This window comes from Chinchilla lanigera, unplaced genomic scaffold, assembly GCF_000276665.1.
Source record: "Chinchilla lanigera isolate Chin_1 unplaced genomic scaffold, ChiLan1.0 scaffold00040, whole genome shotgun sequence".
Lineage (NCBI taxonomy): Eukaryota > Metazoa > Chordata > Mammalia > Rodentia > Chinchillidae > Chinchilla > Chinchilla lanigera.
Genome location: NW_004955441.1, coordinates 19,502,383 through 19,530,118, shown reverse-complemented (window position 1 = coordinate 19,530,118; position 27,736 = coordinate 19,502,383). Strand labels below are relative to the sequence as shown.

General features: G+C 43.6%; 3 protein-coding genes across 6 annotated transcripts in view; 1 reads left to right on the top strand and 2 right to left on the bottom strand.

Moving 5' to 3' along the window:
- LOC106149250 (serine/arginine repetitive matrix protein 1-like) lies at nucleotides 1–9,633 on the bottom strand (the record flags this gene model as incomplete). Its single annotated transcript, XM_013517525.1, is given in 3 exon segments — nucleotides 1–318; nucleotides 8,660–8,808; nucleotides 9,419–9,633. Coding segments are annotated over 3 exon segments (682 nt in total), but the record flags the coding sequence as incomplete, so codon positions are not given.
- Nucleotides 9,634–18,535: 8,902 nt separating this feature from the next.
- The window catches only part of Asb3 (ankyrin repeat and SOCS box containing 3), an 83,741-nt gene continuing 74,540 nt past the window's right edge, over nucleotides 18,536–27,736 (top strand). Inside the window, exons 1-2 of one of the 4 annotated variants that reach the window (XM_013517555.1) lie at nucleotides 18,553–18,567; nucleotides 19,714–19,852. The gene's annotated coding sequence lies outside the window, so the exon portion shown is untranslated. Of the gene's footprint in view, nucleotides 18,568–19,395; nucleotides 19,853–27,513; nucleotides 27,604–27,736 lie in introns of those variants that run through there. The other 3 variants (XM_005391025.2, XM_005391024.2, XM_013517556.1) reach the window with 3 other exon arrangements.
- Nucleotides 20,383–27,730, bottom strand: Chac2 (ChaC, cation transport regulator homolog 2 (E. coli)). The gene is made up of 3 exons (XM_005391020.2): nucleotides 27,520–27,730; nucleotides 24,214–24,249; nucleotides 20,383–22,443 (listed from the first exon to the last, which is right to left on the bottom strand). The coding sequence occupies exons 1-3, from the start codon at nucleotides 27,652–27,654 to the stop codon at nucleotides 22,078–22,080; spliced, it is 537 nt and encodes a 178-aa protein (XP_005391077.1). The 5' UTR covers nucleotides 27,655–27,730; the 3' UTR covers nucleotides 20,383–22,077.

Here is a 27,736-nt window from a genome sequence, read left to right as displayed (position 1 = left end):
CGCCCGCCGAGTGCGGAGAGCGCGGGTCCTCGGGCGGGCGAGCTCCGCCTGCCGCCGTCTCCGGGTCCCTGGCCCGGACCTCCGGCGCGCTCGACACCCCGGCCTGCGGGGAAGCGGGTGCGTCGTGCCGAGGGAGCGGGGACGTTTCCTCGTGCGGAGGTGGGAGCTTCGGTCGCGTCCGACGACGTCTGGGGTCGGGGCGGAGCGGGCTTCCTCTCCCCCTGAGAGCGGTGGGCTGCCGTCTGCGGCGCGCGCCGCCGTGCTCCGCCTGGGGCCCGACTGTGCGTAAGCTTGTGAAGACTGCCGGCTCTCCCCGCACTCAGCCGCATCGAAAAGGAAGGGTGCGTGCTTCATTTCTGTGCCTGACTACCCCAAACTCGGTGTTGGGCCCGGGGCCCTCACGCTGACGCTGCGCTCCCAGCCCGTTTCATGTTCATTTCATTTCGCATTCCTGCTGAGACGCCCCCGCGGGGCTCCAACTGGTGGTCGTCCTACTTCAGCCTCCGAGCGTGCTCCTCGCAGGCACTCACCAGAAGGCCTGGCTTCTGTAAATTTTCTTTTAACACGAAGGACCCACGTACCAAAGAAAGCCATCTTGTTCTAGATTTGGGATATTGGTCATTAGTTTTATCAGCATTTCTTACTGTTTAATGCGTCGTTGAGATTGGTAAAATGACAAATATGTGGACTTCTGTTCTCTGCTCCTCATAGTCCACCAAGGAAGATTGTACAGGTGATTGCAAACTAGCGGGGTAATAAGTGATTAAAATTTATTGAGCATTCACTTGTGTTATGTAACTGCTTCATATTATGTCCTTACCTTTATAAGGTGGGTACTGTAGATTGTACAGTTAGAGGGGCTTCAGGGTGGAGATACAAAGGAGAAATGGAAGAATTTTGTGGTTGGTCAGAAAAGGACGCCCAGGGAGAAACAAACAAAACACGAAAATGTCTCCGAAGAGAAGTGATACTAAAATTGGGATTTTAAGGATTCATAGGAGTTTTATGAAGTAGGGCGAGAAATGCATTTTAAGCATAATTTTAGATGGTCCATTAGGTTTTTTATTATAGAGGGTGGGATGGGATAGACTCACAAATAGGAGATTGGTATTATAGAGGAAGAAGAGGTGAGTTCAGAGAAGTATATGTCATGCTGAAATGTTTGTTTGAGCTTTTATTTTGTCAGAACTTCTTGAGGTGGAAGACGTTTGGCGTTGGAATCACCTGAGGTGATCCTGTTTTTTAAGCATAGGAAATACTCGATTAATTACAAATGATGAAATAGTTAAATGAGCAAGAAATAATTGTTTTTTTTTTTTTTTTTTTTTTAAAGCAGGGTTTCACCACACTGGTCTTCAACTCACTATGTACCTTAGACGGGCCTCATACTTGAGGTGATCTCCCTGCCTCAGCCTCTAGAGTGCTGGGATTACATGCCTGGCAATAGAAGAATTTTTAGGGGGTAATTTTTTTGTTGTTTTCTTTTGTTTTTTGATACCGGAAATCAAACTCAGGATCAGCGCTTATAAGGCAGGCGCTGTGCCACTGAGCCATATTTATCCCCTGCCGGGGGAGTAATATTTTTTTTTTTTTTGAGACAATCTTGGTATATAGTTCAGGCTGACCTTGAACTTACTAACCCAGGGCTCAACATACTGTGATCCTCCTTCACCATGTACCACCATACCTGTTCCGTAAGGAGTAATTTTTAAAAAATTACTATTAATACATGTTTGCCATAAGTAATGAACACATTTATCATCAAGAGTTTGTACCTGTACATAATATATTTTAATTTTTTTCCATTTCCTTCCCCTCACTTTAACTCTTCTTTCCCTTCTCATTTTCAAAAGTGTAAGGAACCTCTTTGGTCTCCACTTGTACCCCTGAGAGAAACGGTGGTGAGTATGAGGAAAATAAAGACAAGATACAAGAGGTGGTTCAGGTGGAGGTGACTCCTTACCTGATTGGCAAGAGGACCTAACCTCAACAATAGGGGTGTTTATTTTATACCCTTGCAAAGTTAATATCAAGAAATGTAATGTTGCTTAGCGACTGATGACTGTAATTGTCCTGTCAGGTTGTCTTTCTCAAAATGGAGGTATCTTGACTGCTTGAGGCCCTCCAGCTCTGTCCTGCCCTCACATATATGACCAATTTCCAGCTCCAGCAGCCCCCAATGTATCTCCCTTTTCTGTTTGGTTGCGGAAGTGATACGTGTTCAGTTGGAGTTGGAGAAGCTGTGCTTGGAGAACTCTGTAGAAAATCTTTTCATTTTCGATGAACTTACTCATTTAGGCTAAAGATTTTTAGTGCAAAGATTTTAGGTACCTGTATAAAGCAATTTAACCCTATATAGTTTAGCTGGCAATTGTTAAAAGTTGTTAGTGATTTGAACCTTTTACAGCCAACACATTACTGTCACATTGCTTTTATACATCTTGTGGTTACACTTTTTGGGTGGATATTTAAGACCACGTTAAAGTGAGGCCTTTATAAATAAAGATTAACTTCTTGCTATCTATCAAAGTCAGTTAAGTCTCCTAAGGAGTCATCTTGGAACCAAGTACAGCACTCTTAGGTCGTCTGTCAGCGTCAGCCACCTGGATGAGTCCTGGCCATTGCTTGATCAACTTGCTTTCTATGAAAGCTTGAGAGATTTTTTTTTTCTCTCCTGGTGACTCTCCTTAGGCACACTATACATTGTGGAATTACTTTCCACTGTGTATAATCTCCTTGATCAGAAAATCAGGGACTCTGCTGAGTTATTAGGAAGTAGCAATAGAGGTTCTCTTAGGTCCTGAGTCTCCATTGACCTCGCAGGGCTAAGGCTAAAATATTGGCCATCCTCTTAGCCCAGTTTGTCTAATTTTTGGTCTCTAAACCTCAGCTGTTAAACATCCAGCGGAGATGATTAATTGTAATGGAGGCAATAAGCTTAGTATTATCTAATGTGAATAGCAAACAACTTAGAACATAAAATAGAAGTTATTTTTTAACAACCATGGATGTCCTAATTTTTAAATCTTAATAGAATGTTAACAAACAACAGTTACATGTTTTTACACAGACATTTAAAAATCAAAACCATGCATAACTTTGCTACATGACAATCAGGATGACATTTTGTAACATACCTAATTTTTCATTTTGAGATAACATGACCCTATTAACCAATCATCTCTATCTAGTACATAAGAAACTTAACCTAATTTATTGTCCTTTAATGGGATATACATGACAAGTTTTTGGCGAAGTTCTGAGTCTGTAGGAAAACCTTATTACAATAAACAGTCTTTGTTGTACATTTTGGAAGACCTGTACATCTGGAATCATGAATACATTTAATACACCATGAGATTAATGAGAATGAATTACCATACACATGAAAACCTTTGTTTCTTAATTTAGTTTTGTGCCAAGAGCATATTTCATGAGAAAACCTTACTGTAATTTTTACTGAATAACTTTTGCCAAATGACCAAATTATTGGCGTGTCTCCCAAGAGACTATCAAGATCATTGAGGGCTCCTTGTTAATGAATAAAGTTGGCCACTCCTCTATTCACCAATGGGAGTCCTACCCAAAAATTTCTCCCACCCTAAGGACTTGTGGGAAAGTACCTTAATTTTGATGAGCTGTAAGAAAGCCAGTTTTGATATCATTTAAACCAGCTGGTAGCTCAGGTGAACACATGCTTTTAAGTCTGTAACCCAAGTTGTATTATGAACAAATGATAAAGGGAAAATTGTCGAGCTCAAAAAAGGGAACAGCTGTTCACACAATGACAGACAAACATATAAACAAGGACACAGAGCAAACATCTTTACAAATCCACAGTGCACTCAAACCTTTTTGACCACATTGGATTATAGTAAATCTATGACAATTCTAGAAATTTGTAATTTAAATAGACTAGTCAGATTTTGTAATCAATTAGCAGAGATCTCATCAGAAAAATTTTGGAAGGATTAGAATTTTTTATTTATAATGAATATGTGTTTTTTATAGCTTATTTTGTCTTAATATTGATAACTTTCAGCTCGGTTATCTATATACTCTATTGCATATTTAGACCTTGGATTTCCATTTTGTCAGTTTTTTCAATAGGCCCCAGATCAAATCTAGCCTCATTGTTGTGAACTTCCCCAGGTTTAAGTTCATGATACAGTTGGACAGCATGCTTTAGCAAAACACAAACATATTCTGGACCCCAGATTACCTTTTTTTTTTTTGCTGGGTCAGGTTGATGTGAGAGGGAATCTTCTCCCCCTTAGCTACTGCCTAGAGTCATGTTAGTATAAAGCTGCTCACACCTGGACAGTCCTTGGCAGGTGTCAACACTAAGCAGCAGCTTATTGCTTTATTGTCTTGTGCCTGGGGCACAAAGTCCTGCAGGAAGCCATAGAGCTCAGGGAAGAGGTCCTTTATGTCCTGCAGCAGGGTGAGGATGAGTATCCCCTCTGCCTCAGAGATGCTTACCACAAAGGTAACGAGCTTAGCCCTTGCTTCCTGCTCCCCATTGTCACTGCCAAGTCCCACCAACTTCTGGGTCACCCAGGCCTTGGTTGCCAGCCACTCAATCCCTGTATCACCCTCCTAGCCCTGCTGTTGCCCTTGCCATATGTGGTGCCACAAGGTACAGTGCCAGCTAGTGTGGCTGTAGCCTTCCTCCCTGGGGCCTGGGCACTGGCTAGCCACCACTGGAAGGTCCTCTGGCTGTCTGGGTCTTCTCAGGCCCCATTTCCGCACTGACTTGCCAGCCTCCACAACCATCTCCTCCTTTGCTTCTTGACTGAGGTTTCCTGCGTGTCCCCAAAGGTCCTCATTCCTGTCCATGTCACCCTCCCTGTGCCTGCCTAGCTTTAGTCTTTTGCCAGCTTCTCCCTGGGCAACCTCTTCCATCCCTACTCCAGGCCTTGGCCTCTTTGTTCCCTGTTCTATCTGGCACCTCAGTGTGACCTGTAGCACTCAGACCAGAGCAGCAGTGAGCTGGGGGAAGGGTGCTGTGGGCAGGGGAATGGGAGTGGCCGCAAGCAGGGAGGCGGGAGACCTTGGCTCCCAAGGAGGTGGCAGCCCCCAGTCACAGCCTTGGGCAGAGCAGTGCTGACACTTCAGACTGTGGCAGTAACTGGCTGCGGCTTTCATTTTATTGCCTTGGGACTAAGCAAGTTGCTGGCAGGGCCCCAGCAGTCCTGCCTTATTCTCGGGAATGGGCTCTACTGCCTGCGCCCCCCACCCCTCCCGCAAGTGGCTCTGTGGTTAAACTGCCTCTGTAGCCACAGAGGATGTGTCCAGCCTCTGTGCATGCTGGCTGTTGCTTTTGCTGGATACTCTATTTTTACCAGGATTCTAAGCACTGGTGCTGTCACTGGACAGGCACCTGCCTCTGCATCTCTCGCACAGTTCTTGATGATGGGAGAGTTTGGGGTCCACATGGCAAAATCTTACGGGGCAGGAACATGTAGTTCTTTTACAACTTTGACAGGTGATATCTTTCACTTGGTAAGGGTTGTAAGATTTTTAACACATTCTGCAAAATTGTTTAAAGTAAACCTTGCTTGTGCCCTGGACACACCAAATGAATGCGTACTCCCAGTGGATGTTGCAGTCCTTGTAGTGATAATAGCCATATTTCTGTTGGAAGCACGAGTGCTTCTTGCTTGGCTCAGGGCCCAGTGGCAATTTTTCCTACATGGTGATGGTTGTATCTCTATCATCCCCAGCCCTTCCCCCACCAGGGGCAGCCCCAGCTTCTGCTGCGCAGGCTGTGGGGCTGCCTTGCCAGTTTGAGCCTCCTGCCATTCCTGTCTGGCCCTTGGTGGTGGGGATGCCATCCTTGCTGCCCTCTTGTTCTTCGGTGCCATATGGTCCTGCATGCATGTTGGGGCTTCCTCCGGGCAGCCAGTGAGGCAGTGGGGTCACACAGGGGAGCACCCAGTGAAGGAGTGTGGGAAGTGCTTGGGGGCAGCCAGGTCTCTTGGGTCCTGGGCTGTGCACGGTGGCATATACCACCTGAGCACACACTGCTGATGGGTTGCAGTGTGGGACTACTTTCACCCCCATGTCATGGCAGCTAGGCCTACAGGGGCATGACCTGAAGCCTGGGCTCATGTGCGATAGGAGCATGGTAGAAGAGGAGAATGAAGCAGGAGGGTTTTGTCCGTCAACCCTTGGCATCCGGTGGGTAGGGGAAGAGATAGGAGGGAATACACAGAGTACTGGAATGTGCCCAACACCACAGCCATCTGGGTGGACTCCATTACTTGATGTGGCTGAGGCAATCTCCAGTGAGAGTTTCCCAGAAAGGGCAGACTTTTCCCAACAGTTCTAGAGCTACACTGATTATTCCAGTGATACCCTTGTTGACACTTAACTACTAGTTGAAGAGACAGGTAATGGCTGTGCTGCCCTTACAGATGTAGCAGAGCAGTTCCAGACAAGGTGCCCCTTACATCCACAACAAAAACAAACAGCCTTGTTTTTTTCCTTTCTCCAGGCCATGGATAAATAACCTGAGTAATAGCTGACTCTTGACACCCCTGAGTAATAGCTGCTGCCAAGGCAGCCCCCTGTACATATGAAGGGTCAATGTCTACACATCTCCAATATCTACACATCTCTCTCTGTTTTTTTGTGGGCTCTTAAAGCCTCCTTTTCAAAGGCTAGCTGTTGAACTATTATTCTGCTGGCTTCTGTGTTATTTATAATTCTCTCAGTAGCCTGCAATAAGCGTGAGGTAAAATTTTGAAAAGGTTCCTCAGCACCCAGTTGAATAGAAGCCCAATTGAGGGCTGTCTCCCGGTTAGAAGGAAGTTCCCTCCAAGCCCTCGTGGCGGCCATCTTGGTTTGTTCCTATGCTGGCAGTTCAAAGGCCATTTGATTGATTGTGGTAGCAAAGGCACCTTTCCCCATTAGCATATGTTTTGTAATGGCTGTGTTGTGAATAGCATTACAAGCCACCTGGTTGGTACAATATTGAAAGAAGTTTCCTTTCCATATTAAATAGTGGAAAGGACTTAAACATGCTTTAGCTATTCCTTTCCAATCATTTGGGGCCATAATCTATTGTCTGAGAATTTCCATTAAACTCAAGGTAAAGGGAGCAGTAGGGTCATAACTAGTAACAGCTTGTTTTAACTCTTAGGATTTTGAAAGGCATAGCTTCATAATGACATATAACTTGTCCAAGATTTTCAGGAACTTGAACTTCAGTTAGAGGGTGCATATGCTGAAAACATTCCATGGTCTCCCTGGCCTCTCTGGCTTCCTTTAATGCCAGTTGCAAGGGAGATAAGAGAAAATGGCTACTCTGAGAGACAGAAGTTCCAATCTGTGACGCAGTAAAATTTCTCTGAGCTGAAAAGGCTGGGGTAGCCACTTGTGGCTCAGTCAGTTGCATCGAGTGTTGTGAGACAGAGTTCACTGGGAAACACTGCTCTGGTGGGGAAAAGTCTCTTTTGTCCCCTGCTACTCCTTCCTTCTTAAATTGGACCAGGCTAGAGGGCTCAGGTTCTGTTGGTGGCACTATTGCTCTGCCCTCCATGTTCTGAGCCAAGTTCCTTATGGTTACAAAACCCCTCCAAACCAACATTCAGAAAATTAAATACAAGAGTCAAACATGGCAACAAACACTTCTATAGACACATATCCCTGGGAGTCTTGAGCCTCTACTTGGACTTACCCTTTTCTCTTTTGGCTTCTTTGAAGCCTGTTTATCTTCTAGCTCTAGAGAACATGTATCCCCATGCTGTACACCTGATGTGCCAGTACCATGCACTCCTGTGCTGAATACTAGCTTTCACAAATACGCTTCCCCTCTTCTATTGTGTGCTGTTGGGAAGCATACCCAGTGCCCACTTATTTTCTCTCACCAGGTGTCCAGTTCAGGTGCCAAATGTAGGGAACCTGATTGGTCTCCTGTTGTATCCTGGAGAGAAATGACAGTGGGTATGAGGAAAATAAAGACAAGAGACAAAAACTGGGTCAGGTGGAGGTGACCCCTTACCTGATTGGCAAGAGGACCTAACCTTAATAGTGGTTTATTTTATACTCTTGCAAAGTATCATGAGAAGTAATGTTGCCTAATGACTACTGACTCTGAATGTCCAGGCATGATGTCTTTCTCAAGATGGAGGTATCTTGACTGCTTGAGGCCCTCTGGCTCTGTCCTGTCCTGACCAGTTTCGAGCTCCAGCAGCTTCTAACACAAAAGCTGTTTCTTTTGCTTCAATTCTCATTTTCTTGAGGGAGTAATTGAGTAAATTTAGTGTTTAATGGGTTTTTGTCAGTATAAAATTTTGACAAGTCGTCATGGTGGTGATCCAGTATGGCATAGTGCTCAAAAACCACCACATGTCTCATTCAGACAAATTTCTCCCTTCTTTCCACAGTCTGATTACAACTTTGTTTCCTGTTTTGTATGCCAATCAGCGTGTTATGTTACTCTGACCACCCATGTAAACTCCACCCCCAACCCAGCCCAGTATATTGCCAGCTTTCCACTTCAGTGGGTCCATTTATTTCTTTAGTAGCCCTCCTGTGCCTGGTAATAAAGACTTTTTATCTTTGTTCTGTCTCACTTGTGCCAAACCTAACATTTTGGTGTTGTGACTCGGATTGGTGGGGTATGTGGCTGCTTAGGGATTAACCCACTTACTTTGAGCCCCTGCCGGCGATGAGCCACCTTTTCTATTTCTCTTGCCTCTACATTTGCTGCTGACAGCCTTCGTCCAACACCGGTCCACATCGATTCTCAGAGGTGAGTCACTTCTTGCTCCAGGAATTCCTGCCTTATTCTCTATCATTCTTTTAAATTGTGGGCCCATGTTAGGACTCTCTTATATCCTTTGGGATGTCCTTCTGGGTGACTGCCAGGGAAGACAGATTTGGGCACTTCCTGCTTGCTCATACCCCGTTGAATGTGATGATCCTTCAAGGGGTTGTGAGACTCGGCTTTTTAGCCTTTGGCTCACCTTTAATTCAGTTACAGAATGGGAAATACTAATTCTTCACTGAATACTAATTAGAATACTAATACTATTAGTATTAGTATTAATCTAATATAGAATACTATTAGAATACTAATTCTCAGCCAAAAAAACACTCTCCACTTGAATGTCTTTTAGCTAATGTATATACCCTTGGTCTCAGAGATGCAGTAAAATCAAAATGGTTAACCTTTTACTGCCAGATGGCTTGGCCTCAGTACAAACTCAGCAATGGCAGCCACTCACCTGAAGAGGGTACCTTTGATTGTAATACCTTCAGAGACCTAGACAGTTTCTGCTATTGCAGTGGCAAGTGGGAAATCCCATATGTACAGGCCTTTATTGCTCTTAGGGCACATCCTTTTCTTGTTCAGGTGTGTGGGGTAGCCCAAATCTGTTAGGCCCATTCCACACGTCACACCCCTTACCTGATTCCCCTCCTGATCCTCTTGATGATGTCTCTCTGGCTTTCAAGCTCCTCCTCCACCATATCTACAGGCTCAACTTCCTCAGTCTCCTGAGCCTTTTGCCCAACCCCCTCAACTCTTTCTACTTGCTGACCAACTTCCCCAGTCTGTGCAGCCTCTTTAGCGTACAGCTCAACTTCTTTATCCTTCTCAGCCTGTTCTTCAGTCCCCCTCATTTCCTGAGCCTGTTGTTCTTATACCATCCCCCATTTTCTTCTTGCCTTCGGCTGACTCCACCTTTTCCCTGTCACCATTTTCTCCCCTGACTCATCATACTCGGTCTTACTCCTCCCACCCGTGCCATCTTGTGGTTCCCCACCATCTTGTTCCTCTTACCGTCCACTATGTTCTAGCCCACTGCCATCTTCCCAGCCCCCAATTTATGTGTCCCAGGAACAGGCCGGCCCCGAGCTGACCACAGACATGCTAACCCTGGCCATCCTGCACTGAGATTATCAGGGAGAAAATGGTTCACAGTGTATTAATTAATACCATGATTGGGTGTATAATTGTGGGTCTTCGTAAAATTTCTCATAAACCTACTAATTTCAACAAGCTCATAGAACAAACACAATGTGCTGATAAGAATCCTGCAGAGTTCCTGAATCACCTCACAGATACCTTGACTAAATATGCCAGTGTTGATCCCCAGTCACTAGAGGGAATAGTCTTTCTCAACTCCCATTTTATCTCAGCCCCTGACATTGGGCAAAATTTAAATAAAAAGTCTGAGCTCCGCCCTAAGTCTCCACCAGGAGAACTCCTTGCTCTGGCCTTTCATGTCTTCAATAATAGAGATCTTCAACAAAAGGTAGACAGATTGGGAATTGCTAAATATAAGCACGATATTTTACCAGTGGCACTTGGGCTTCCCAAAACAGAAAAACGTAAACAAGCAGAAAGCAAACAAGGTGGCATCACCGGAGCCCCTCCCAGACCGTGTTTTAAGTGTGACAACCAAGGACACTGGGCACGAACCTGCCCCAACCTGCAGCCACCACTGGGGTCTTGTCCCAGCTGCAGTCTCAAGGGTCATTTGAAATGCAACTGCCCTGTCTGCCAGAGAGCAAGTAAGTCATCCAGTTCCCTGCCCTCACAGGAGATTGTGCTGCCACTACCAGATTTATGGATTGCTGACCTGCCTGGCATTGCCACTGAAGAGGATTGATGGGGCTTGGGGTCTACGTACCCCACTAAGGTATCCTTCTCGGAGCTGAGTCTAGCTGGAAGTCTCAGGACACTGTCCTTTCTTGTTGACATGAGGGCCACATAGAGTGTTCTTCCTGAGTTTTTGGGCCATTGCACCCGATCTCTAGTCTCTATCGTGGGGATTAACAGTTGATGAACATGATCCCTCCAGATAGGACCCCATTCCCTGTTGACTTCAAATACTTTTTTATTCGCAGCTTCCTTGTCCCAAATTGTCTCTCAGCTCTCATGGGCAGAGATCTCCAAAAACTCAATTTCTCTTTCACTTTCTCTCTCCCCATGGCTGTTGTCCTTCACTCTCATTTATCATGCACTGCCATCTTTGCCCCTCCTTTCTTCCCTTGTCAACCCCGTAATCTGGGTCACCTCTAGCCCCACTCGTGCCACCCATGCCATTCCTGTACTAATTTGCCTCAAAGACCCGTAAAGCTTTCCTTGTGTTCCTCAATATTCAATAGCCCCCAAACATCAAAGGGGACTCAAACCCATAATTCAGTACCTCCTAGCCGATGGTTTCCTTAAAGCTATGCATTCACCTTATAGTACCCCTATTCTGGTAATTAAACGTAATGTCTCCTATCGCTTGGTCCAAGATCTCAGGGTTATCAGCAACGTGGTTACACCAGTTCACCCTTGGTGACAAACCCTTACACTGTGCTCTTGTATATTCTCCCATCCACAACTCAGTTTATGGCTGTAGACCTCAAAGATGCTTTCTTCACTATCCCCTTACACCCTGATTGCCAGGACTTCCTCGCTTTCACATGGACAAACCCAGATACTCTGGTCCCTATAGCTCACATGGACAGTCCTGCCTCAAGGGTTCAGGGACAGTCCTCACTTCTTCAGCCAAACCCTAGCTACTGATCTCGAGGCTCTCAATCTTAAACCCAGCATTCTTCTTCAATGTGTAGATGACCTTGTCTGCTCCCCCTCCCATTCCCTGGCCGTACAACACTCAGCTGCTCTCCTCAGTTTTCTGTCAGATTGTGGATATAGGGTCTCTCCAGCCAAAGCTCAAATAGCTTCATCAAAGGTCAAATATTTGGGGCTTACTGTCCCTCTCACCACTCACTTAATCATTGCTGACAACATAGCCCTCCTTCACGACCATCAAGTCCCAACCACAAAACAGATTTTATCCTTTCTTGGTTTGGCAAACTACTTTCACCTCTGGATTCCTAAATTTGCTTCTCTGGCTCAGCCTCTCTATAAAGTGTCTAAGGGCGCTTTACACAAATTACAAGAGGTTGGGCTGGGGATTTAGCTCAGCTGCACAGCGCCTGGCTGGCAAGCGCAAGGTCATCGTTCGATTCCTGGTACCAGAAAAAAACCAAAAAAAACCCCCCAAAAAACAAGTTACAAGAGGCTGTCTTAAAGTTCTCTTAAAGTTCCAGTTCTCTTCTTAACCCAACTCAACCCTTTACTCTATACATTTCCTTTCAGGGATACATGCTGTGGGAGTCTTAGGATACCAGAAGGGACCTTCATTCGAAGCAGTAGCATACCTCTCAAAACAAGTAGATAACATGGTATGCAGATGGGCTGCTTGTCTCTGAGCGCTTGGTGCAACAGCCATCTTCACGTGGGAGGAGAAACAGTTCACTTTAGGACAATATATCACAGTACACTCACCTCATCATTTCAGCCCCTTACCTCTGAGAGTAAGCTACCATCACCAGAGTGGTCATCACACCTCCTGCGCCTCACTCGTCTCTGCCTCACCGAAGTCCCTGGTAAACTTCTGAGTTAACTCACGTGTTGCTATCCTGTGGTGTTCCTAATACCCTTTGTTTTGCTGACTCTTGCACTTGCGGATGGACTTTAGATTGTTTCCCAGAGGACTTTCAAAATTCCACAAAAGATAGTTTTTACACTTTTCTACGGAGTAACAGTCTGTAGACTATCCACTCTTCTTTGCTTGCCCTAAACCTCACAAATACGTCTCGTTTTTCTGCCCTCATACTCTGTTTCGCTTATTTTTCAGTTGGCTCTGAGACCAACACCACCCTCCACTTACATCATTACCCTTACTTTAACTGATGGGGGAATGTTTGCCTCAGCCAACTTTACCCCCCTTAATTCCACTTTTTGATTTGTCATTCCCTGCTGTCACCTGAGGCCGTATACTCAGACCTCTGACAGGTATATGGCTAATTGCAAATATGACCTCTGCTGTCAGGTCAGCGGCTTAGTTTTAACCCCCGGCCCCATGCTTTGCCAACAGCAATGAATGTGTCAATGTTTATTGGTTTTATGTTGATACCTGGGGTTGGGAGACATAGGAACTTACCCCAACAGAGAAGTGTTTAAACAGATCTCCCACATCTTGACCTGGTAGAAAGGTAGAGGAAAAGTAGAACTGACCATCTGGAGTGCAACTCACCCTCATTACCTCATGGGAAAAGCCTGGGGTCTTCTCTTCTACAACGTAGGCATGGACAGACCAGAAGGTAATTTTCTCACTCTGAGGGCTCGACCAGTAGCCCCACCTCCCATCCTTGAAGCATCGATAACTCCTACTGCACAACCTCCTATCAGCTCACCCAAAAACCATCTTCCCATTCCCCAACTCTTCTTACATGCATGTGACACTCTTTCACACTCAGACCTTGCTCAGTGTTGGCTGTGTGCCCCATACCGACAGGATCTATATATGGCCGCTCCTACACACCGGAATGCCTCTTGTCTATCTTACCCTCCTATCTTACCCACCTAACCCAGCCTTAGTAGGCCCCCTATTTACAATCCTCATCACTCGCCAGCGAACCTTACCTGTCTGCTGTCACAGTCTCAAAACAACTCTCACCAGATGGGAATCTTCCCCACTGCACTCACTACCACCCTGAACAGGACAAGGCCATCTGCCCACTCCATGGGTGGCTTATAGGCTGCCTAAAGGGGGCTTACACGTGTCTTCCTCCCCACTGGACAGGGTCTTGCACCCTAATCCTTTCTGCCCCAGCCCTAGCATTAAACTCTCAGAAAGCCATAGGGTCATCCCTTTTATCACAATCCCAAGGCACACATCTCACTTAAAAGAAGGGCGTCCATGTTCCCATCCTTATTGGCATAGGCAGTCTCTCTGCCCTTGGAGCTGGCCTTGGGGGAGGGGGAACAGGTACAGCCACCCATCTCTGCCACCAACTTTCTCTAGAGCTCCACCCACAAATGGACATAACAACATCTGTTCATTCACTCCAAAATCAGATAGTCTTGCAGTGCTTACTCCAGAATCGCTGAGCTCTAGATGTTCTCACGGCCAAAGAAGGAGAGACCTGCGCTCTGCTGGAAGAGCAATGCTGCTACTTTGTAAACGAATCTGGAATTGTTACGAAGAAGGTTAAAAAGTGTGCAACTACCTCGAGAAAAACCACCACCATTTGGGTTACATGTACCCTTCTTCATCGTGGTCGTGGTGGGATAACGCCTTGGGATCATGGGCCCTTCTCCTCCTTCCTTTCCTGGGCCTGCAAACCATGAGAATAAACCTTCTACTTACAACACCCTGTGTTTTTAAACTTTCTGAGGTTTTTCCAATCTAGGCTTTGCATTGTCCATGCCAGTGAGCTCCTTGTCCTGGCTGAGACCCCTGGCACCAGTTTCTGTATGGGTATATCTTGTGGCCCCCCCGTCATGACCAGGCCCACTATCAGCAGGAGGCAGCTTAAGAGAGTTGTCCCCTGACAACCGAAAGACGGAAATGATGGGTTTTTGCCCATATAAAATCCTGCCAAGTCATGGCTGCGATCCAGCATGGCACAGTGCTGAAAAACAACAGTATGTCTCAGACTGACTTCTGCCGCCTTCCTTCTAGTCTGATTACAACTTCCTGTTTCCTTGCATGTGCCAACCAATCAGCGTCTGTTATGTCACTGTGACCACCCATATAAATTCCACCCCCTGCCCAGCCCAGTATATTCTCTGACTGCAGGCTTCACTCTTCAGTGAGTCCTTGTGTCTCTTTAGCAGCCCTCCTGTGGCTGGCAATAAAGACTTTTTATCTTTGTTCTGTGTCTCTCTTGTGCCAAACCTAATGAAAGGCATGAAGGAAAAGAGGCATACAGTATTTGACTAATAAAAATGAAAAAGTTTTTTATGGCCATTTTAGCCGCTGGGCCTACAGTAATTGAATGATTTGAGTGGAGTTGTGTTCAAGTGAGGATAACACTTGTTGACAAACTAGTTTCTGGTACCAGTAAATGCCACAGAGAACTAGAGTTTTTTTCAAGAGACTACCCATGGGATATGTTGCTTTTGGTAGATGGTCGGGGTAGGGTTGTGTGAGGAAGTAACACTTCAGCTTTTTGTTTGGGGTGTGGTAGTGGGGATTAAAGCCAAGGCCTTTATGCTGAGCTTCATCCCCAGCCCTTTGTATTTTTTTTATTTTGAGGCTGGGTGTCCCTATATTGCCCTCCGTGGGTTTGAAGATGGTCCTACCTCTTCCACCGCTGTGCTGGGATTATAGGCATGCCCCCATCATGCCCAGTTAACCTTTGAGCATTGACTTGAATGATGAGAATGATGAGAAAGCATCAGCACCAGACAGGGTTCAAGGAGATCCTTTCTAAAGGCCTCCACGTGGCTGGAGCAAGTTCTTGACTCTTCCCTTGCAGAAAAGCATTTCAGGATGTGTCAGTGTGAGGTATAAGCAGAATAGGCAGAAGCAGAGAAGTACACACTCCAAGGGAAAGCGTGTGGGTACTCGAGGGGTGAGGTGTGCTGTGGCCAGGGGTTGAAGGTATTTATTGGTGCTCAAGTATCCTGAAGACACATAGTCCAGGATGTTTTGTCTTTTGAGTAGTCATTTACTTAGTGTCTGTCAGCTTAGTCATTAGTGAACTAAAGCAAAAACTAACTTTAGTTAAAATGCAAAGTATTTGCATGTGTTTGAAGTTTAGAGGGATGGTTCCCAGTTTATAATGTGACCTGTTTCCTTGAGGGTGATAGTCTGTGGCCTCAATTTGTGGGGTTATAAGAGCTAAAGAGAAACAAGTACAATTTACACACTTTCGGTAACTTGAAGATTCTTGGGAGTTTAGGAGTGCTGAGACTTGGAAAAACAGGCCTAGAGTTCAAAAGGCATTGCAGCCTTGGGTAATTTTGATTATGCTGTAAAGCTGCATTTTTTTAAAATTATAATTTGTCTCTGTTTCACCTTTTTTCCTCTTCTGTTTCAAAGGGTGTCACATAGGAATTTCCAGTCAGAGGCCCCGAGGCAGGGATGTTGTCCTGTTGGGGGATAGAAAGGCCGGTGTGGCTGGAGTGAGAGGAGCATGAGAAGGGATGACGTTTGAGAGGCCCGAGAGCACCTTGGACCTAGCCGTACAGACAGGAGACATGGGGCTTGCTGCACATTTGTGAAGGTCACCGTGGTGTGGGAAATCGGTTCTAGGAGGTGTTACATTCCCCAGAAAGGTTTGTTGAAGTCCTCACCCCCAGAGCCCGGGTGTGAATTTACTTGGACATAGGATATTTACAGATGTCATTCCAGTTGAGATGAGGTCACACTGAGTCAGGGAGGACCCTTCATCCATGTCTGACGTCTTTAGAAGAAAGAAATTCAGACACAGACATCCGGGGAGGATGGTCTGTGGAGTAGGAGGCAAGATTGGAGTGATCCATGTACCAGCCAAGGAGCACGAAGGAGTACCAGCAGCACTGCAGGCAGAGGAGAAGGAAGGTTTCTCCTAGAGTGTGGCCTTGCCTGCCACCTTTATTTTGGACTTCTGCTGGCCACAACTGTGAGAGGATCAGTTTGTTTTTGTTGTTGTTGTTTGCATTGCTGGTGATTGAACCCAGAGCTTTTGCATTGAGCTGCATCCTCTTTTCCTTTTAAAATTTAAATTTGAGCTGGGCATGATGGTGCGTGCTTGTCATCCTAGGACTTGGGAGGCTGAGGCAAGAGGACTGCTGTGAGTTCAAGGCCGGCCTAGGCTACATAGTTCAAGGACAGCTGGAACTACATCGTGAGACCTTGTTTCAAAATTTTAAAAATTTATTTTATTTTTTATTTTGAGATAGTCTCGCTAAGTCACTAAGTTGCCCAGTTGGCCAAAATTTTGCTACACTTCTGCCTTTGCTTTCCAGAGGGGTGGTATTACAGGCATGGGCTCCTGTGGCCAGCAGTGTCTCTTGTTTAAAGCTATTCATTTTAGGAAATTCGTTAGAGTAGCCCTAGAAAACGAATACAGGCCAAGTGTGGCAACAGGGAGAATGTTTAGAAAGCTGGTAGCAGTGGTGATAGAGAAAGAGTAGCCTGTTGTAGAATATTCTTCAGGTAGAGCATCTGGAACTTACTGGGGGGTAGATGTGATGTCCAGGGGTAACTCAGTGGTAATGTCTACATACTTTTTCATGAGCAATTGGTGGTGCAGTTCACTGAAGGAGGGAAGAAAAAGATAAAGGAACAGAGTATGGTCTGATGATAATTGAGCATTTTTGTTTCACTTTTTTATTTTGAAATAATTTTAGGTATATAAAAGTTACAAGAATTCTACAGTAGTCTCCTGGATTACCCAGTTGTGGCACACATGCTTTTAGTTTTTTATTTATATGTAGATTAATAATAACAACTTTCTTGTTTTTGTTTTGTTTTGATTTTGAGACAGTGTCTCCCTATGTAGTTAAGGCTGGCCTTGAGTTTACTATGTATCCCAGGCTGAACTCACAGCAGTCCTCTTGCCTCAGCCTCCCAAGTGCTGGGATTGCAGGCGTGAGCCTCCATACCCAGGAATAGTAGTAAGTTTTGAATCAGGCTTCTATATTGGACATGTTAACCTTTAAAAGTTATTTGGGGTGGCTGGGGATTTAGCTCAGCGGCAAAGCGCCTGCCTGGCAAGCGCAAGGTCATGAGTTCAGTTCCCGGTACCGGAGAAAAGCCAAAAAAAAAAAAAAAAAGTTATTTGGACAGGCAAGTGGAACTAACAGGTTAGTTAAGTAAATGAGGTTCAGAGGTGAGAGAAAGTCAGGGCTGGAGGTATAAATTTTGGGGTTATTGGCATGTAAATGTAGTTGAGCCATGGTACTGGCTGAGCTGAGCTAATGAAAATAAGGAAAGGAAGAGAAGTGTCCTGAGAAGGTGTGCTCAGTCAAAGCTGGGGTTCAGGAAATAAATAGTAAGAAAGTGAGGAGTAGGCTGGGCTTGGTAGTGCACACCTGCAATCCCAGTATTTGGAGGCTGAGTCAGAATTTTTGAGGCCAGCCTGAGCTCCATAGAGAGACCCTGTTTCAAAAAAAATTTCTATGTGACACCCTTTGAAACACAAGAGAAAAAAGGTGAAATGGAGACAAATTATAATTTTAAGAAAATGCAGTTTTACAACATAATCAAAATTACCCAAGGCTGCAATGCCTTTTGAAAATTCTGTTTCCATGCTTGTGTAGCGCAACTGGAGAGGCCTTAGTGTATCCGTTGTAAAGAGGTTGGGAGAGGAGACTAGAGATGGGAATCTTATGTAAAAGTGGTAACTGAAGCCTAAGCTGATAAGGAATAAAGAGTTGTAAATGCAAATACAATGAAATATTGTGCCATTTGATCTCAGTGACACTGTAACTTGGTCACTAGTGTCTGATACATCAGAATGGTAAAGAGAGGAAGAAACACCTTTGGGTTGAATCAGGAAGTAGTTGTTTGAGATTTGAGGCTGCAGTGACTGGTGGAGTACAGTAGGATAAAGTTGGACTGGACACGTATTAAGATAAGTTAGTAAGGGGCCGGGAAGATAGCTTAGCGGCACAGCGCCTGCCTGGCAAGCACAAAGTCCTGACTTCAATTTTTTTGTTTGTTTTTTTTCCGGTACCGGAAATTGAACTCACGACCTCGGGCTTGCCAGGCAGACGCTGTGCCGCTGAGCTAAATCCCCAGCCCCCTGATTTCAATTCTTGGTACAAAAAAAAAGGTAAGTTATTAAGGAAGTGGAACATTGATGTTTAAAACATTGTGAAGAATCAGAAGGCTGGAATAAGGAAAATTGTAGGGTGAAGTGGTGGTATTTCCCATTACAAACATCGTGTTTGGGCAAACCATTTATGAAGAAGAGGTTCAATATGGTTAAATAAAACAATGGAGAAAATGATAGTGAATGATAGTAAAGTGCATTTTAGAAGGGAAATTGTTAGGAATGCAAAAACACTGAAATTCAAGAAAGCTAAAGTCAATTTTTATTACATAAATTAGACATATGGAAGTGTAATATTAGTTGTCTTTGGAAGAGTTACAATTCTTTTGACAGATTAGCCATAGGATTAAAAATTGTGGGCTGGGGATTTAGCTCAGCGGCACAGCGCCTGCCTGGCAAGTGCAAGGTCGTGAGTTCGATTCCCGGTTCCGGAAGAAAAACCAAAAAAAAAAAAAATTGTGCCACTATTTTTGAGTTCTTAACATATGCATAGAGTGAGTGCAGAATTTGAGGAATACACAGACGCTGACTGTTAAAGCCAGGTATAGCAGTTCATTACTGTAATCCCAGTACTCGGGAGACAGGCACGAGGATCGCTGTGAATTTTGGAATTTACAGAGTTGCATGTAGGACTGTGATGCTTACAGTGATAGATACAGTAATTGCTCAGGAGATAGGGATAGATACTTACTAAGAGTATTGTCCTAAGTTATAACTTCAAAGAATACACTTTACTTTTCTAGACAGGGTTTCAGTATGTAGTGCAGGCTGGCCTTGACCTTGCTTGTGTAGCCCAGGCTGGCCTCGAACTATGGCAGTTCTCCTGCCTCAGCCTCTCAAGTGCTGGGGTTACAGGCGTGCACCGCCACGCCCTGTGAGAATATTGATGTTATAGAAAAGATAAAGTTAATATAATGAGAAGTATTGACTAGAAGATTTTGAAAAATAGCTGGTGAATCAAATACAGTTCTTAAACTGTAGGCAATTTGTACTCCTTGTGGCTCTTGAATAATGAACCCGTGGGACTCTGTGCTGAAAATTAGTATTAGATAATATTTATTGTGCATTCTGCCTGGCATTGTGTAATGTTCTACGTAAGTTAGGGTTAAAACCAGACATGACAGTACATGTCTGTACTCGCTGCAGGGAGGCTGAGGCCGGATGGCAAGCTAGAGTTCAGCCTGTGCACTTCAGCAACTTAGTGAGACCCTGTCTCAGAAGAAACGAAAGGAACACCCAGCATACACCTCTGCGTACTTTCAAGGATGTACACTGTGCATTTGAGGTACTTCATAATTTTTAAGATGAGATGCTTATTAATAGACAGTAGTCAAACTTTAGAAATCAGTTTTAACAGATTGGTTCACATTCAGTTTTTATATAGAGGACATCGTCACAGCCCAGTTCTTTAGGTATGGAGGTGTACATGATGGACTTAGGTGCTAGACAGGAGAAGTGAGTATGTTGTTTGGGGAGTGCTGAAAAGAACTGTCTTGGTCCAGGACAGGAGTAGGTCTACAAAGATCCACTTTAACAAGCGGCCTGGAGATGTGACTCAGCAGTTGAGTGGTCCAAATAGGCAAGGGGCCCTGCGTTCAGTCCCTAGAATTGGGGTGTAAATAGGAGGCGGCTTGAAAAGTAAACTTCATTGGAGATTTGTATTAAATAGCTTTTCTAAATATAGGGTTTAGGCTGGGCATGGAGACACACCTAGAAGCCCCACACTCAGGAGGCTGAAGCAGGAGGATCACTGTGAGTTCAAGGCCAGCCTGAACTACACAGTGGGACTCTGTCACAAACAAACAAACGGACAGACAGGGTTTAAACTCATACTTTTATTGAATTTCTGAAACTGAACACCTAGCTAGTAAAGTTTAACATCTTTATGTAACAAAGTACATACTATTTCATTACAGAAAAATGTTAATGTTGTTTCCCTCCTGGGGAAGACTTCAGGGTAGTGAAAATGGTTAAGTTCAAGTTAAGCATACTGTGGGAGGATCTTGTGCATTGAAGTGAGAGAGACCTGGATTTCTGCCATTCATTAAATGTGTAACAGTGAAAATTACTATGAAAGCAAGCTCAGAGGAGTTATCCAGAATGCCTCTGTATGTAAAGTGCCTAGTGCATCCTTATATTTACCAATGAATATTTAATAATTTCTGTAGTACTAGTCAAGTGAAATGCCTTCGGGAAAACTAAATACTGAAACTGTTGAAAAATATTTAAAGTAGTTACACAGCCAAGTAAATTACTAAGGAAGGGGCTGAAAGAAAAACAGGAAAAGGACAAGTGTTCCTACTACATAGGACAGTGTTACATGGACAACTGGTACTAATTATTAGTCGTGCCTGGAGTTCAAGAGTTTTAATAAGTGTCATAGGAGATTTAACATGATACTGATTATTTTTTTTGATACTGATTTAATTTTGAAAGATTCTAGAGAGACCTTATTTCCTATTGAGAAAGAAATCACGATTAGGAATAGTCTGATTATCTTGAGTCAAGGCTAATTCTACATGAGTTAATAATACAAGAATTTGTTTCCTGGTTGAGTACACTGTACAGTTTATACTCTTAGGTGACAAGGTATGAGAAAGAAAAAACTGCATTAGAACATAATCAGAGAATGCCACTTTTTATTTTAAAACTTAGTTCTGCTAACCTATAATTGTCAGAAATTACATCTTTTTTAAAAAGTTTTAATATAACGTAAAAATGAATGATGTTAGTGGATCTGATTTATATAATGTACTTTGTGCTCTTTAATGTTTTATTTATGTAGTACAGTGCATTTATTTTAAAAAGGAGCAGTATAGCACATTATCACTCCAAAGAAATTTTTGTGTTAAACAATACCATTTTTTGTGTTTTTGTTTTTTTTCCGGTACCGGGAATGGAACTCACGACCTCACGCTTGCCAGGCAGGCGCTGTGCCGCTGAGCTAAATTCCCAGCCCCTAAACAGTACCATTTTTGGCCTGAGTTTGAAAGTCTTACTTAATACATTAACAACAAAATTCATAATCAAGGCTAAAATTTTGTTTATATTACCATATATTTCTAACTATACATTTGATGTTTGTATTTTAAACTGTGGTTATAAATTTTATAGGAAAATCTTGAAGGTATAAATCTTACTAATTTCTTTGGTTTAATTCTCTAAATAATTTAAGTCATATTTTTATTCTAATAAAAACACAAACCAAACTGAGTCCTTTTGTGTATATTTCTAAAGAACTCACTTGTAATGAGCAAGTGTTTAATATCACGTAGTTAGGAATTCATATTATTAGAACTTGAATTTTTTTCTTTATATGCCAGTCTTTTCATTGTGTTTCAGGACACTTGCAGTTCAGCTCTTCAGCTAGATGGTATCTTGACTTTTAACATTGAAAATATCTTCAAGTAAACACATTGCCACTGTGCACTGAAGTTACTCTGAAGATGGAAAGCTTTGCTTGTTTGGCAAAGTCAGTTATTAGGTCTACATCTGTGTGCAGTTGAGGGTCTACTTTTCTTCTAAACGTTCCTTTACTAATTTTTCCAACGAGAAAAGGTGCTCATCAGCATCTTCTGGCACAAGGCTTCTAAGAGAATTTGCAAGTTCAAAAAGGTATTCTGTATTTCTTCCACTTGGACCAGCTGCATTAAAAATTTGTTCAGCAATGTCTTCCAGAGGTGCAGGACCAAGATAATTAGGATTATCACATGTTCCAATATATAGCAAGACTGTGAATGGTTCTGTTGTGGGATCTTTTGGATAAAAAATGACGGTTATGGTTCTGTAGCCTCCTTTCTCTCTGAAGTCAAGGGATGCTTTTACTTCTTCTTCTTTTCCTGCTGGGAGTTTGTAAGCCACGCCCCATACACATCCCTGTTAAAAAATAGGAATTATTTAGTATTTATAAGGCTAATTGAAATAGTGAAGATCGGTTACACTGATCTAAGAAAAAAACCTGTAGTTTCTAGAAGTCAGTGCAGTTTTACTTCACTTAAAAACACACTGAGGAGGTACATACTAAACAGTAAAGGAAACCATTTAAAATTTTTGTGCTTGAATAATATTTTGTTACAAATACAACATGTCTATCTTTTAGAAAAATTCTAAATTGCTCTGGGGTGTTAGCACATGCTTACAGTCCTAGCAGTTGGGAGACAGAGGCGGGAGAGTACAAATCTGAGGCTGGCCTGGGCTGTATACAGCAAGTTCAAGCTAGCCTGGGCCACAGAGCAAGACCTTGTCTCAAGAAAGAAAGAGCAGTGGTAACAAAATGCTAAGCTAACGAGATGAAATGGAAAATACCCTGTTTTCATTTGGTCATTAAGAAACTGTATAGAAGCAAATGAAAAACCCAAGAAATTCTATGGAGAGTGTCATTTGTTTAACTGTTTGAGTAGGAGTTATAGTAACCAATTTGAAGCTATGAAAGCATTTCTTAATCTGCACCATTATTAAACTGTTACTGGGGCTGGGGATTTAGCTCAGCGGCACAGCGCCTGCCTTGCAAGTGCAAGGTCATAAGTTCGATTTCCGGTACTGGAAAAAAACAAACCAAAAAAAAAAAAATAAAAAATAAACTGTTACTGCTAGCTGCTTGATTTTTGTGTATCAAAGTCCTGTCCAAAGTTACCTCTTTAATTTCACAATATAAAAATTTAAATCTAGGGGCTACGGATTTAGCTTAGCAACAAAGCGCCTGTGTGGCAAGCGCAAGATTGTGAGTTCGATTCCTGGTACTGGAAGAAAAAAAGAAATTTAAATCTGTACAGCAATAAAATAATTAAAAATATTTAAGAAATGAAGAGCCAGGCATGGTGGTGCACACCTGTAATTCCAGGACTCTGGGTGACTGAGGCAGGAGGATCCCAAGTTTGAGCTCAGCCAGGGCAACTTAGTGAGACCCTGTCTTTTTTTTTTTGAGACAGGATCTCCTTGTATAGCCTAGGCTGGCCTTGAATTCACAGAGATCCTCCTGCCTCAGCCTCTTGAGTGCTGGTGTTACAGGCGTGTGCTACCATGCCTGCCTAATGAGACCCTGTTTTAAAGTAAAAAGGGCTGGGAGTATAACTCAATGTGAAGGCTCAGGGTTGAATCCCTAGCAGTGAGCGCACAGAAAAGAAAAAAAAAAAACCAAACCCCAAACATTGTCAATATCTGTTTCTTGGTGCTTCCTGCCTGTTTAAAAAACGAGTTCTATTAATAAAAGTAGGCAATATAGAAAGTGAGAATTCCTAACTCTAGTTTTATACTGAGGATATCAGACTTATGCAAATATAAAGAGAGCTTTCAGGGATCCATTTGATTCTCAGTGGTAGCCTGGTTAACTAGGGAACACTTCCATTAATGTCCAAGGGAACCACCAAATTCTCAGTCAGCAAACGCGTTTTTAGAAGTCCACAAAAGCAAAAGTACATGTCATTTAGCTGTTGTTACCTTGCATTTTGCATTCTAACTTTTCCCACTAGTTGATTTTCCATGAACAAAGGGGGGGGGGAAGCCCTCAACACATACAGAGAAGCGTGCTAGACAGTGTAGTTCAAATCGTTTGATGACTATTAATAAAATTCCACTGATTATTAAAATGAAATATCTCAACATTTCATACAGTTAAAGACTGTATAAAAAGGAATAATTATAACATACCCCAGGATCTTCAACAAGAGTCACGACTCTTCCAGGCTGGTTAAAAAAAAGACAAAATTTTTTTGCTGAAGTAAAGTTCATTAAGTGAGCATTATGACTTACTGGCATGGAATATTTTAACTACATTTTCTCTAAGAGGCACTTTAAAAAATACTTTTTATGATAAGGTTTAAAGTGAGTTAAAATCTTCCTTATCCAAACTACAGTGGCCTTTTCAAAACAGGCTTCCATCCTTTTCTATAAACTGGGTGTATTATGTCCTTTAAAATAGATACATTAAAAAATACTGCAGTGACTAAGGCTCAGGTGAAGTAAAAGATAAATGGTGGAAGCATCAATTGTAAAAGTTCTGGTTTTCCTCTTAGGAAGAAACATTGTTAACCGTTTTATTAGGGGAAGGAAATAAACACTGTAGGGTGTGATCCTATAAGGAAGTAGTTTCACACTTTGATCAAATTACCTGGAGGACTTGAACACCGCTAGGCCACACCTCCAGTGTGATTTTTTACATGGGGAGCCTGAGGATGTGCATTTGTCACAATACGTTACACTGTTTTGGAGTTCATACTGAAACGCTTCAACAAAATCCAGAATTGGAACGTTCCATCATTTCAGTCACAAAGGTGATTGAAACCAGTGATAGCAGCTGCGGTGTTCAGTTATTACCCTGTGCCAAAGGGTAGGTACCTACTGGCACGTTAACATTAGCAGGGTGTCAGGTTGCGAGCCACAATACCTGTGTGCCGTGCCTGCACAGCGAGCCTAACCCATTCAGATAGTTCCTGTCACCTCTGTTACCGGTCCCTTTCTGTCTTCATCTATATAAATAACAAAGTCACTGTCGTAGAGTTCTGCCTTTTGAAATCTGGTTCCCCTTTATCCTTTCGTGACCTTAGGGATTCCTCTGCCTGCCGCTGCTTTTTCCCTTCAGTTCTCTACTTGTGCCCACAATGACTTCCTGACTGAATTTTTCAAGGTTGTGGTATTCTACAGGATGGAATTGAAATTCATTAGTTTAACGAACCCATTTCTTTCTACAAACCTCATTTCTTTCCATTTTTCTCCAAAGATGTTCTGAATTGTTAAATCATTCTTAGAAATATTCCTATTGTTACTGGGCATGGTGGTGCACACCTGTAATCCCAGCACTCGAGAGAGTGCTTAAGCCTCCTGAGGCAGGAGGATCACCGAGAGTCAGAGGCCAGCCTGTACTTCCTATACAGCAAGACCCTGTCTCAACAAACCAACCAAAAAGCTAAACAAACAAAAAAGAAATACCGCTGTCTTCTGAAACACAGGTGCCTTGTGTTGAATGCCCTTCCCTCTTTTGTTTACACTGCACATGGTCTGCCCACTTCCTTAGTTTTGGCTCACTCCCAGGCCCCTTTAGCAACTCCTAGCCTTCCACTGCTCCCTTTATTCACTTCTCCTCCAGCACTTCCCAAGGAGTTGTGTGGTGGCAGGTGGAATAAAGCAAGGAATATGTGGAAGTAAGTGGAAAAAACTAAACTCTCGTGCCAGCTTGCTAATGGCTGATACAACGAGGACTGCCGATAAATTTACTTGCAAGTATTTTCTAAAACTTCAACTCTTTGTCCTTAAAAATAGATGTTACTGAGAATGTAAGTGTGTAAATGCGCTTCGGTCTTTTTGTGGGGGAGCGGTGAAACCCGAGGGACCTTTCCGGCCCGTGGTGTTAGAGGAGCACGGGGCGGACTCAGGACCGTGTCTCACTCACTGGGTGTTAGCAATGTGTCTGCTCACACTGCCTCTCCATGAACACGCTTCCTTTTTTGGGCTTGTGACTTTTAATTTGTGCAAAAAATCTTTCATATTTAAATAAAATCCTTGGTGAGAAACTGCCAGTTTTGTGATATATAAATGAGATGCGTGCAGCTGCAAAGCAGGCATAATTTAATCGTGTAGGGCCAGTTTTTCTCCACACATCCCTTACACTGTGGAGAGGAATATAATGTGTGTGTTATTGAGGAGGACACTCTGATGACTCATTTGAGTATATGTTGCAGTAAAAAACAACTAAACAGTATCTAAGTAATTCTTATTTGCTGGATATTTCTGAAGTCTTCTGTATTATTTGTCTGATAGCTACTGTTTACGTAAAGCTGGCAATCTATTTTAATAAAAAAAAAAGTAAAAAATGCGATGTCTTTTCTAGTTTGTTTTTTTTTTTTTAACAGAACCCTATAGTTGCAAAATGTGTAGTATTGGTTTTTCACTTAATTTGCTAAGATGGAGTCTTTAAATAAAAATGTAAAGCTGTTAGCCAGTGCAGCCCCGCCTCCTATATTTCAGTAAATTTAAGTACAACATCATACTGGCTTTTATAGCGCTCTTCTCCTTTTAAAGACTCACGGATTGTTGTATTAGATAACTTGTCTGTTTAAAGGTGTAAGTATCTCAGTGTGCTGTGTAACGAACATGCATTTTGGTTAAGCCTAGCATAGTAAAATAAGCTATTATAACCACAATACATATTTAATATCAATAGTTGGCCATAAAAATGGCAGCCTGAGCTAAGGCTTGTTTTTTTTCAGAATGGCATTTGTCAGTGTTCATTTCAAAACTGACGACTCAAAAGGGCTTTTATTTAGGGTAGCTCTTTAAAGTCTTGAACGATGTTTCTTCTTGGAGACACTTTGGCTGTGATGTTTTTCCTGGCTAATCAGTGCATCGCCTAGGCCACATCCCCTAGTTCCAATCAAGTTCCTAGGCCAGTACCCTGTCTCAGAGCCAGCTTCTCAAAGGACCAACTCTCGTTGAAGTGGAATGGCTTCGAACTCCGGTTCTTTTTATGATTTCAAATGCTCTGTCTTATGCGTAGGTGCAGACTATTTTAAAACCTTAGTCTCTTCCCCTTTCCATGGTGCTCTTACTCACAACAGAGAACATCACTTAGTACTTGATAACCAGAGCTGCCCATGTTACCGTGATAACCGGAGATAAATTTGGAAAGTAGTTCTGTGATCTTAAGTGTCACAAATAAAATCATTGGAAAGATGCGAAGAGACCGTAGCACGCAGGTTTAAACTCAAGCCACTGTTAGAATGAACACCTCACTGCTACGGCCCGAGTCTGCAGGTTAATTTTACCACTTCCGTGCACGGGGACAGCAGGGTTCATCTCCCCTGCGGCTCGGCGCACTTGCCGTGCTTCTGCTGCTCCCGAGAACCAAGCTCCACCCCTGAGGCGGTGCAACCCCTTCGGGAGTGCGCCCAGCCGCGTCGGAAGCAGGCGTGGGTCGGGGGCTGCGGCCCTGGCGCTCCCGCGGCGGCCGGGGGTGCTTACCTTGCCCGGGACCCCGCGGTGGTCGGTGCTGCCCTGCCAGAAGCGCCGGCTGTAGTCCGTGATGTACCCGACCAGCCTGTCCTGGTAGGGGAAGTCCACCTTCCAGATCAGCGAGCCGTAACCAAACACCCACATCGTCCGGCCCGGGGTGCGCTCCGGGGCGGCGGCGCCGTGGGCGGCCGCCTCCGGGACAGACTCGGTGCCCGCGGGGTGCCCT